The following is a 12,360-nucleotide window of genomic DNA, read 5'->3' on the forward strand; positions in this document are numbered from 1 at the left end:
ATAGTCTTTTTGTTAAGGTTGTGGCTCGTGAATTATGTTATCTTCTCCCCTTGCCTGGAACACTTACAGTATATACTGTTGATAAAACAGCGAGGTGTATAAAGGGAAAACGAAAACATTTGTCACGCAGCCTATTCTGTCTTCCTTTGATGTTAATAAATGCTGAGCTGAGATTTAAAAAATGCCATATCAGATAGGTGTCTCGTTAAAATGAAGTAAATATCTCAATTTTATTGCTGGTTTGGAGTAAACAAAAAAAGAAAAAATGATTACCATCCACAAATGAGGATGTAGTTTTCTAGAATGTTGATCGTACAGTAACATAACGATGTTTTGAAGTATGACTGTTGAGTAGAGAGGTCACTGACTTTTATAAGCAGCGTGTTTAGTCAATGCAGTATAGGTTCTTTTGTACTTAACTTCAGATCATTATCATCCTCAAATCTTGAATTCTACAAAGCATATAATTTTTGTAGCACATTCATGAATTTGCAAATTGTGAGCATTTTGTCTGCCACCTTCCTTAATATGCTTTCTGATCTTTTTAAGGACAACATGGGTATCATTTTGAGCAGCACTGTAGTTCTGTGCTTATACCTCCACTGCGCTGACATGTTGAGCCTGATCATAGTAATTTTGCCCTTGCAGCCCTCCTTGGAATACTTTGGCCCAGTGTTTGTTTGTTGGGGCTAGGTAGAATTGTCCTGTGTTCATTCTATTTTCTCCTCATGTGTAGTACTTTGGTGTGCTTACATTAACTGAGTACAGTTTAGATTTTCAAGGAACTATTAAGCAACTCCAATATAAAAGTCTTTGTGGACTTCCATCTGTGTCTTTCAGGGAGACCTCCTCTGCTTCATGTAACCCATCTGCTCCCCCCGAGGAAGGGCCTCCTCACCTTCTCCCAGGAGGGAGTGCACCCTTTGAGGGGTGGGGGTGTTCAATAGGGCTCTCTATGGGTTTGCTTCACATAGGCACTTTCAGGGAATGGGAGATAACTTGCTTGGTTCAAAGGTAACTGTGATACTGAAAATTCTTTAGCAGTCTTTCCCTTGATAGTGTTGCTCAAGTAATAGGAGTTTACACACACAGTGGAAGAGGTCTCTTGGCTCTGTTTGGGCCATTTTCCTAGTTTGAGTTGCAACCAGTTCCAGAGTTTTTCTGTTACTTTTCTTACCACATCTGTTACTTGGCCTTAGCTGTGCGTCCATCTTTCTTGATTTAGTGTTGGCCGCACTGATGAAACACTAGTCCAGGGAGAGGAAGCGTTGACTGAAGTCATGGGCCTGGTTGTAGTTATCCACCCAATTCTGGTGTGTGTTTCTGTGAGCTGTTGCGAGTTGGCTGTTGCTTCTGCGAGTTGATCCACAGTCTGTCCAGAAGATGCCACGAATACCATTGTTAGTTACAGTGCCCTCCAGTGCCAGAGGCATGGTCTACTCCTCCCTTGGAAGGAGTAGAAGCCTCTGGGAAGTTCACGGTGCAGAATCTGCACGTTGAAGTCCTTGAGTTTTCTGCTTGAGAACAATTACTTTAAATTTTGTCTAGGCAAAGCTTCCCTGGAGTTAAGAGGGTTGGTTTGGTTATTTGTGGGGGTTGTTTTCTTTTGGGCAGAAGGTGGGGTATGGGCCCTTCTCCAGCAGATCTTCCTGACCTGGGAATCGAACTGGAGACTCCTGCATTGCAGGCGGATTCTTACCTACTGAGCTATCAGGGAAGCCCTTTATATTTTAAAAGTGCACACTGATTTGAGGTATTCAGACTTTGGGTCCACCATTAGTAGCTGTATCTAAGAACTTCTTGGGCTTCTGCTAAAGGAGCTCTCCAGGGGCTGCTGACTTGCCTCATGTGGGTGGAGACAACAGCCATACTTGGTGTGATCTTTGCTCATTAGAAGGGTCCTGAAGGCGCAGGCTGGAGGGGCTGTTGGAATTTTGCTTCCCATTGGTTTCTGTTTTCATACTGGTACCAGGCATGGTTTGCCTTTTGACCTATAGGTATCATTTTTTAAAAATTTATTTTGGTAGAAAAGTTCAGGATACTTTTTATATTTGGAGGCCTTGGCTTTAGCTTCCACCCCCCCCCACCCCCCCCGCCCCAAGCAAAAGGAAGTTTTGGGGTCTTTATGATTTAAAGAGGCACATGTTTGGAAGCAATTTAGTAGGACACTTTTAAACCATTATTAATCTTTCGAAGGGCCCAGGCCAAAGAGGACTACACAGCTGTTGATTGCTGTTTTTACTTCTTATTGGCAGAAGCAATGTGTCATTGTACCTGCCTCCATCTCCAGTAAGAGGGGGAAAAAAAGGTACCCAGGGACACTTACGCAGCAAGGCATCTGGGGAGGTGCTGTGGGGAAGTTCCAAGGTGAACTCACCTTAGTTCCTTTGTACCTTCACTGAATTAGGCTGGGAAACAGGAAGCAATGATATTAAGGAAATCTGTTTGAAAACTCGTGATGTTCACTGTGATTCTTATGTCCTTCTGAAAATGCTCTTGACTAATGGGCTGAGGAAGAGGACTTAGTTGTGTTTATTCTCAAGTTCTGGCCTCATTAGTTTATGAAAGTTCAGTGATTATGTGGTGGTTATAGTTTTTTTACAAAAAGAAAAATTCAGATTTTCAAATGAAAGAAATGATGAAATGATTCTGGTTTTCACACAAGAATGTGATTATAATATCCACCAGCAATAAATCAATAAATCTTTGCTAATCCTGGGCTTTGAGATAGTCAGAAAAGACTCTCTCCAGATTTTTATTTTAAGTGAGTGTTGGTCTGTTGATAGATTTTGACTTCAGCTGTAGAAGATAAAGCAGAGAGAGGGTACTCTTATATTTTTATTTATTATTTTTTGGCTGTCACACAGCTTGTGGGATCTTAGCTTCTGGCAATGAAAGTGCCAATTCTTAACCACTGGACTGCCAAAGAATTCCCTTATATTTAAAAAATATGATATTACATATTTATTCATTGCCACATGAGTGTTCTTGTTAGGAAGATTTTTCCTTTTCTTAAAAATTGTTTGTTTAAAAAAAATTTAACACACCCTGAAGTAATATACCCACCCACCTTGCTTAGAGAATGTACTCTCAGCTTCTCAGAAGGACTGAACAGTAATGAGGGGCACTGGTCTACCCTGGAGTCGTAGCTTGCTTTGCTTTTTCCCCCTAGATGGGGCCGTACTTTTGCCCCACAGTCCTCCATCTAACGAGCCTAGTTGTGGAGTAGGTGCCCACCCTTTTTGCTCCCCTGCTGTACTCCCAGCTTGGAAGCTCACAGCCTCAGAAGATGCCCGGTGTAGTGTGGTCATCTACAGATTTTTCTGGGTCATTCCCCCTCACTCCCATGTTCTCTCAGCACCGGATTCGCGGTCATTGTTAGAGAATCAGGTATTTCTGCGGAGGTTCCTTCTAGCCCCTCATCCTCTCAGCTCCTCGACCACCTCTCTTCCCACGGGTGTGTCTTGCCCTCCCTCAGCTGCCTCCACCCATAGCCTTATTTTCAGCATCATACTATCTGGCTATGACACCTAATTTTCAGCTCACTACCCCTGCTCCTCATCTCCAACAGTCCTTTAATTCCTCTGGGACTTAAATTGGCCTCACCACTTTGCACTCACCACCCTGCCCTCCCTGGGCCCAGTGACTTGACGATTCTCTTTCTTGAGCTTTGAGTCCCTGGTTCAACCCCTATCCCTACCTAGCGTATACCCGTGATCCCTTTCCTGTCCCTTCCTCCATCGTCCTCCTCTGGCAAACCCAAGTGCTGGTTCACTTTAATTCTCTACCTCCCTCACCCCTGCTTTGAGTGACTAAGTGTGGCTCGAGAAAAACATGAGGAAAGCAGCTGGTCTCACTTTAAATTCATGACTGCTCACTTCAAGCGAGTCCTCTCTGCAGACTGGGGCATCAGGTTCCTCTTCCTAATTTATATACCTTCACGCTCACCTGGATGATTGTTCATACTTTCCCTCCTCTCCCTGAATCTCCAGGGTCTCCTGCTCTGTCCTCACTCTCACCTGATTAATTCCTGTTACACTGAGAATGAAGAGAAAGAAATCGACCCAGAGAGATTTAAATTGGCAAATCAATGAAACATTCAGTAGGGATTTTTAAAAAATTAAACAGGGGAAGCATAAGGAAGAAAATAAAAGAACCCTATAGTTTCACCATCTAGAAAACCCTTGTTGCTGTTAAACAAAGGAAAAAAAATTAATACATGTGTATAGTTAGAAAATTCTAACAGTGCAGAAAGTGAATAGTGAACGTCTACCTCCTGATCCAGTGTTCTTCCTCACAGGGAGCCTCTGTGAGTGGTTCCTGTGATTTCTCCCTCAAAAAGTTTTGTCTCCATCTATGTTCATGTGTTATCTACATATTCTTTAAAAGTTATACAGAAAAATTGTAGTATAAACACTGTTTTGTCTCTTCTTAAGCTGTAGACATTTAAGTAGATTTATTGAAATCAAAAGATACTTTCTTTGAATTTTTTTTACATCAAATTGTGAAATTATTTCAGTCAAATTGTTGTTAAAATGCCTCTTTTTCTTATTTATTACGTATATAATTTGGCTGAAATAAATTCACCTGATTTCAAAATAGGGACATGATTTCTGCTGAATAAATAGAGATTTGATGTTGAAAAAAATTTCTAATGACTTGTGTGTGTTAACTCAATCAGAGACTTTCTAAGAATGTTATCTTTCGCCTTCTGGATAAAGAGATTAGTGCCTACTTATCACATGAAATTTAGAAAGTGTATAAAAATGTAAAAAGAATATAAAAATCACTTGATTCCTACCACTGGAAGTAAATCATGATGAACACATAGGATCATATGTTCAGTTTTTTTTTTTCCCCTCTGCATAGTGTTTACATCAGTTATTTTAAAATCTCCATTTATTAACATTTTTATATTTTTTTCAGAGTCATATTAAATCAATAGACTCAGGAGAAACTAACATAGATGGAGCTGTAGGTGAGTAGACCATGGGACATTTTACATCTTTGCTTGAAGATTTTGATCCTATGATTTTGGACATGTAAATAAACATCTATAATAATTAACTGTATTTCTAGGACTGATGGCATCAGAAGAATTTATCAAGATCACACTCTCGGCTTTTGAAGCAGTGATACAGTATCCTATTTTATTGAAAGACTATTGCTCTACGGTCAGTTCTGGCTGCTTTTGAAAAAGATATTTTTTGGCTTACGTGGTAACTCTGTCTATAAAGAGATTAGTTTACATATACTTGGTCATACATGTTCCTCACATGAAATAACTGTTAAGAAAAGCTGCCCCCCAGACAGGATGAACCTGAGAAATCTCTCCCTACCTTGTTGACTTGTTTTGGGGTTTTTCTTTGCTTATTATTTTCTTTCCCTTCTGGTCCACACCTAACTCACAGTGTGCCCCTTGTTATTCCTGGCCTAGAGTTTCTCAGCCTTGGCACTGGGCTTCCATGGTGGCTCAGATGGGAGAGTCTGCCTGTAATGCAGGAGACCCAGGTTTGATCCCTGGATTGGGAAGATCCCCTGGAGAAGTGAATGGCTACCCACTCCAGTATTCTTGCCTGGAGAACTCCATGGACAGAGGAGCCTGGTGGGCTACAGTCCATGGGGATCACAAACATGACCAAGCGACTAACAGTCTCACTTTCAACCCTGCCACTCTGGATGTTTGGAGATGGGCAGTTCCTTGTTGTGGAGGCTGTCCTGGGCATTGAGAGATGTTTAGCAGCATCACTGGCCTCTTCATAGTAGATTTGGAGGCTCCCCTCAGTTGCAGCAATCAAAAAGGTCTCTACATATTGCCAGATGCTTTCTGGGCATGGGTTTCCACTGTTGGTAGTAGTCCATCTGCCATTGACACATCTGCCGTATGTATCTGTTTGTAGGCTCTCTGTTCTGTTTCATGAATCTCTTTGTCTAGCCCTTTGCTTGTACCAGCTTATTTCTTCCTATCATAGTAAACCTGGAAACCTTGAGTGCTTCATGCTTTTTGACGTTTTTCCATTACTATTCTTTCCAAATACTTTATAGATCAGTGTGAGAAATTCACACAACCTCGTTGAAATATTTATGTGTTTTATATAGGAATTATAGATTAATTTTGCAATGAGGAGTTCATGATCTGAGCCACAGTTAGCTCCTGGTCTTGTTTTTGCTGACTGTATAGAGCTTCTCCATCTTCAGCTGCAAAGAATATAAACAGTCTGACTTCGGTATTGACCATCTGGTGATGTCCGTGTGTAGAGTCTTCTCTTGTGTTGTTGGAAGAGGGTGTTTGCTATGACCACTGTGTTATCTTGGCCAAACTCTGTTAGCCTTTGCCCTGCTTCATTCTGTACTCCAAGGCCAAATTTGCCTATTACTTCAGGTATCTCTTGACTTCCTACTTTTGCATTCCAGTCACCTGTGATGAAAAGGACATCTTTTTTGGCTGTTAGTTCTAGAAGGTCTTGTAGGTTCGTAGAACCGTTCAGCTTCTTCAGCATTACTGGTCAGGGCATAGACTTGAATTATTGTGATATTGAATGGTTTGCCTTGGAAACGAATAGAGATCATTCTGTCATTTTTGAGGCTGCATCCAAGTACTGCATTTCGGACTCTTGTTGACTATGATGGCTACTCCATTTTTTCTAAGGTATTCCTGCCCACAGTAGTAGGTATAATGGTCATTTGAGTTAAATTCACCCATTCCAGTCCATTTTAGTTCACTGATTCCTAAAATGTCAATGTTTACTCTTGCCATCTCCTGTTTGACCACTTCCAATTGCCCTGATTCGTGGTCCTAACATTCCAGGTTCCTATGCAGTATTGTTCTTTATAGCATTGGACTTCCATCACCAGTCACATCCACAACTGTGTGTTGTTCGGTGGCTCAGACGGTAAAGCGTCTGCCTACAATGCGGGAGACCTGGGTTCAATCCCTGGGTCAGGAAGATCTCCTGGAGAAGGAAATGGCAACCCACTCCAGTATTCTTGCCTGGAAAATCCCATGGATGGAGGAGCCTGGTGGGCTACAGTCCATGGGGTCGCAAAGAGTCGGACATGACTGATTGACTTCACTTTCATTTTCTTTGTTCTTTCTGGAGTTATTTCTCCACTGATCTCCAGTAGCATATTGGGCACCTACCTACCTGGGGAGTTCATCTTTCAGTGTCCTATCCTTTTGCCTTTTCATACTGCTCATGGGGTTCTCAAGGCAAGAATACTGAAGTGGTTTGCCATTCCCTTCTCCAGTGGACCACATTTTGTCAAAACTCTCCACCATGACCTGTCTGTCTTGGGTAGCCCAAAACGGCATGGCTCATAGTTTCATTGAGTTAGACAAGCTCTATACAGTCAGCAAAAACAAGACCGGGAGCTGACTGTGGCTCATATCCTGAACTCCTTATTGCAAAATTCAGGCTTAAATTGAAGAAAGAAAGGAAAAGCACTAGACCATTCAGGTATGATCTAAATGAAATCCCTTACAATTATACAGTGGAAGTGACACATAGATTCAAGGGATTAGATCTGATAGAGTGCCTGAAGAGCTATGGACAGAGGTTCGTGATATTGTACAGGAGGCATGGATCAAGACCATCTCCAAGAAAAAGAAATGCAAAAAGGCAAAGTGGTTGTCTGAGGAGGCCTTAGCTGAGAAAAGAAGAGATGCTGAAAGCAAAGGAGAAAAGGAAAAATATACCCATTTGAATGCAGAGTTCCAAAGAATAGCAAAGAGAGATAGGAAAACCCTCCTCAGTGATCAATGCAAAGAAATAGAGGAAAACAATAGAATGGGAAAGACTAGAGATCTCTTCAAGAAATTTAGAGATACCAAGGGAAGATTTCACGCAAAGATGGGCACAATAAATGACAGAAATGAGATGGACCTAACAGAAGCAGGAGATATTAAGAAGAGGTGGCAAGAATACACAGAAGAAATATACAGAAAAGATCTTCATGGCCCAGATAACCACAATGATGTGATCACCTAGAGCCAGACATCCTGGAATGAGAAGGCAAGTGGACCTTAGGAAGCATTACTATGAACAAAACTAGTGGAGGTGATGGAATTCCAGCTGAGCTATTTCAAATCCTAAAAGATGATGCTGTTAAAGTGCTATGCTCAATATGCTGCAAATTTGGAAAACTCAGCAGTGGCCACAGGACTGGAACAGGTCAGTTTTCATTCCAATCCCAAAGAAAGGCAATGCCAAAGAATGCTCAAACTACCACAAAATTGCACTCATCTCACACGGCAGCAGAGTAATGCTTAAAATTTTCCAAGCCAAGCTTTCAACAGTATGTGAACCGTGAACTTCCAGATATTCAAGCTGGATTTAGAAAAGACAGAGGAACCAGAAATCAAGTTGCCATTGGATCTGTTGGATCATAGAAAAAGCAAGAGAATTCCAGAAAAACATCTACTTCTGCTTTATTGACTACACCAAAGCCTTGGACTGTGTAGATCACAACAAACTGAAAAATTGTTCAAGAGATGGGAATACCAGATCATCTGACCTGCCTCCTGAGAAATCTGTTTGTGGGTCAAGAAGCAACAATTAGAACTGGACATGGAACAATAGACTGGTTCCAAATTGGGAAAGGAGTATGTCAGGGCTGTATATTGTCACTCAACTTGTTTAACTTATATGCATAGTACATCATTAGAAATGCCGTGCTGGATGAAGCACAAGCTGGAATCAAGATTGCCAGGAGAAATATCAATAACCTCCGATATGCAGATGACACCACCCTTGTGGCAGAAAGTGAAGAAGAACTAAAGAGCCTCTTGATGAAAATAGGAGAGTGAAAAAGCTGGCTTGAAACTCAACATTCAAAAAATGAAGATCATGGTATCTTGTCCCATCACTTCATGGCAAATAGTGGACAAACAATGGAAAGAGTGAGAGACTTTAGTTTTTTGGGCTCCAAAATCACTGCAGATGGTGACTGCAGCCATGAAATTAAAAGACAATTGTTCCTTGGAAGAAAAGCTATGACCAATGTATACAGCATATTAAAAAGCAGAGACATTACTTGGCCAACAAAGGTCCATCTAGTCAGAGCTATGGTTTTTCCAGTAGTCACGTATGGATGTGAGAGTTGGACCATAAAGAAAGCTGAGCACTGAAGAATTGATGCTTTTGAACTCTGGTGGTGGTGAAGACTCTCGAGAGTCCCTTGGACTGCAAAGAGATCTAACCAGTCATTCCTAAAGGAAATCAATCCTGAATGTTCATTGTAAGGACTGATGCTGAAGCTGAAACTCCAGTACTTTGGCTACCTGATGTGAAGAACTGACTCATTGGAAGAGACCCTGATGCTGGAAAAGGTTGAAGGTGGGAGGAGAAGGGGATGACGGAGGATGAGATGGTTGGATGGCATCACTGACTTGATGGACATGAGTTTGAGTAAGCTCCAGGAGTCGGTGATGGACAGGGAAGCCTGGTGTGCTACTGTCCATGGGGGCGCAAAGAATAGGACATGACTGAGCTACTGAACTGAACTGATAGATTAATTTGCACAGAGTTGACTGCTTTGAAGCTTCTCATCAATGACTATATTTTTATCTTCATTTATTTTTTTCCCTAACATATAGATCGGTGTCTGACCCATGTCATTTTCCTTTTTTCTAAGAAACTTGACATTTCTTACAAGGCAAGTCTACTGGCAAAACAATTCTTCAGTTATTGTTTGTGTGAGAAATTCTTTAGTTTTCCTTTTATTCCCGAGGGATAATTTCACTCAGAAGTCTAGGTTGGTGGTGTTTTTTCCTTCTCAACACTACAAATATTTCATTCCAGCATGATATATCAGGTAAAATGACCTGAGATCAATGAGCTAGCTAGCTATTATTATGAAGTTTTATGTTTCTTTGGCTAGGAACCGGGCTATGTTTACGTTTGCTGTAAACAGGTTTCAGAGGCTAAAATTACCTGTAATGTCCTTGTCTCGTTTATCCTGTCATCTTCGGGTTTCCCTAGCAGCGCCTCTGGAATAAAGCCTGTGCAGCTCTCTCGGTTGTAACCCCAGTTATTACACAGGAGCCCTGTTGGTGTGGTGAGGTGTGGTGGAGCGGGTAGAGATCCACAGCTGCTAGGTTTAGGGCACGCTCCTTTTCTGGGCCTGTGCGCCTGGGCTGTGACCCTCACACATACTTCTCAGCACCCCCACCCCCTGCCCCAGTTGGTGAGATGGGAAGGCTTACAGGGTGTTGGAATTGGATATTTTCCCCCCTAGCTCAGGTTTTGGTAAAACCCGAGTAGGTTCAGCTTTTGGTAGAATAGTGTCTCTTGAGTCCAGCCTATGTTAAGGAGAAAAGAATGCTCTAAACATATTTCAGAATGGTTAGTTTTTCCTTTCCTCTGCCAGAAACGTGAGACTTTTCTCTGATCTTCAGTCTGAGAATCTGGTGGGGCTCTGGGAGGTAAAACTTTTGGGAGGTGGGTAGCTGCACTAAGGCTGGGCCTCCAGGAGGTTTTATCATCTCAGACTCTAACTCTAGTCAAGTGCTGTTTAAGTTTTTGTGCCAGTTGCTGGCTCCACTGGCAGTTTCTGCTCCTGTTAAGCTGTGATTTTCTGTCTTGGCCTTTGTCTTCAGTTCTAGTGGACAGTTGGTTTTCTTTGTGACCTTAATTCTCTGATTTATCTGAGATGAGTTGATTTTCAGTTTGTTTAGCTGTTTTCTTCTTGTGAGCATGATTATGATAGCTTTCCAGCTTTTTTTTAACCAGTTATCAATGGTTATTATATTTATAAATATTTTATATATATGTGTGTATTTATATTTTGTAAAAGTCATGATATCATAGACCCTTAGAATTTTATCACTGTTGTAAACGGTGTCTTTTTAAAATTATGTTGTTTGATTGGTTGTTGTAGAAACATTGGGAAGAGTATTGATTTTTGGATATTCATCTTCTGATAGTCTTGCTTTTTGGACCATGCTTAATTGTCAAACTTATAGAGTTGGACATGTAGATAATTTTATTTTAGTCCCACTCCTCTCTTAATATGCTCTCTTAAACCTTCAAGATGGGTGTTGAGCATGTTGATAAGGGTTGATGGTGAGATGTATTTCTCTTGTTTGCATAGTTTTTGCTTTTGACATAACTGAGAGTTTAGAGTTTTCAAAATTCCTTTGTGAAATTTGAGGTCTATTAAGTGACGTGACATCACTCAATGAATGAGGGTGAAAAAAAAAAAACAACCTAGTCCTTGTATGGGTCTTGTACAACTGTCTAGATATATTGTCATGTGTAAATTTATTTTGTGAAGTTGCGCTAGAACAGGGTGATACTGATGGGCCACTCCCCATGTGTGGAGATCCTCACCTGTGCAGGGCATTCTTTCATTGGTTTGGACAACAGGAGGGTGATGTTGGGCTGTGGCCACTTCTGCCTTTTGTCTGTGGTGAGAACGAATACGTATCTTAGGATCAGGAATCAATGCAGGTATAAACAGTAGAGTTTTATTTATTGTCACCGAAATAGTTCACCAGCTGAGACAGTTGTTTTGAGAATTAGACAGTGGGAGTGATTTGTCCTTTCTTCATCACCCGTTTTCATCCTGGGGGTAAATTGTTACTGTGGAGTCGATTTCAATCCATATTTGATGGTGCTGTGTCTGATATAACAAGAAAATCATAGAGGTGGTATGTGTAATGGATTTAGATCTTTTGAATCTGCATCTCAAAACCACCAAGATCACTTGTCATAGCTCTTTGATGTATTTGTGAAAACATAAGGATTATGTATCTCCTTTTTCCCCAACATTTTGATGATTGTTTAAACTTGATTAATGATCACCAGCTTAAATGTATATTAATTTGACAGTTCAATGTCAATGCATGCCAGGCATATTTTGTATTACATACTAACGTTCCTTTCATCAACTCTGAAGGTTTTGATAAACTACTGCCTTGATGATCACAGTGTTATTTTGCCTGAAGACTTTTCCAGGTTGAAATGAGCTTGGTTGTTTATTAAATGTCATGCAGAGTTTAGATGCTGGGTAAATTTAGCTGTTGATGTTTTTCACCCCTCTGACTAGTGATTTGTCAGTGGAAAACGGTGTGGGTAGTGGTTGATATTGTAACAGGGGCGGGGCAGGTGTGACTGACACTTAGCATGTGAGCACGTGACCCTGGGGGGTGGGTGAGGACTGTGGCTAGAGCCCCACTTTGCCTATGGTCAGCGGGGCAGTGGTCCTCGTGGCAGAAAGTGCAGTGAGAGGTGGGTTGTGGCCTTCTTTCCCAGGACCTCCAGTCCCTTAGCCTAGTGGGTGAGGTGGGGGCCCGGGGACAGGCAGGGGACTGTGCCCTGCAGGCTCCACAGCTCTTTCCAGGCCCCCCACTGGCCAGGC

At 41.6% G+C, this 12,360-nt stretch overlaps 1 protein-coding gene across 4 annotated transcripts in view; it reads left to right on the top strand.

Annotated features, from left to right (window-relative positions):
• ULK4 (unc-51 like kinase 4) overlaps positions 1-12,360 on the top strand; it is a 519,962-nt gene that overhangs the window by 162,953 nt on the left and 344,649 nt on the right. For all 4 annotated transcript variants that reach the window (XM_027522707.1, XM_027522705.1, XM_027522704.1 and 1 more), the window contains 2 exons: positions 4,927-4,978; positions 5,080-5,174. In XM_027522707.1, the coding sequence (XP_027378508.1) occupies positions 4,927-4,978; positions 5,080-5,174 (147 nt within the window). The remainder of the gene's footprint in view (positions 1-4,926; positions 4,979-5,079; positions 5,175-12,360) is intronic.

The sequence above is a fragment of the Bos indicus x Bos taurus genome, chromosome 22 (genome assembly GCF_003369695.1).
Source record: "Bos indicus x Bos taurus breed Angus x Brahman F1 hybrid chromosome 22, Bos_hybrid_MaternalHap_v2.0, whole genome shotgun sequence".
Lineage (NCBI taxonomy): Eukaryota > Metazoa > Chordata > Mammalia > Artiodactyla > Bovidae > Bos > Bos indicus x Bos taurus.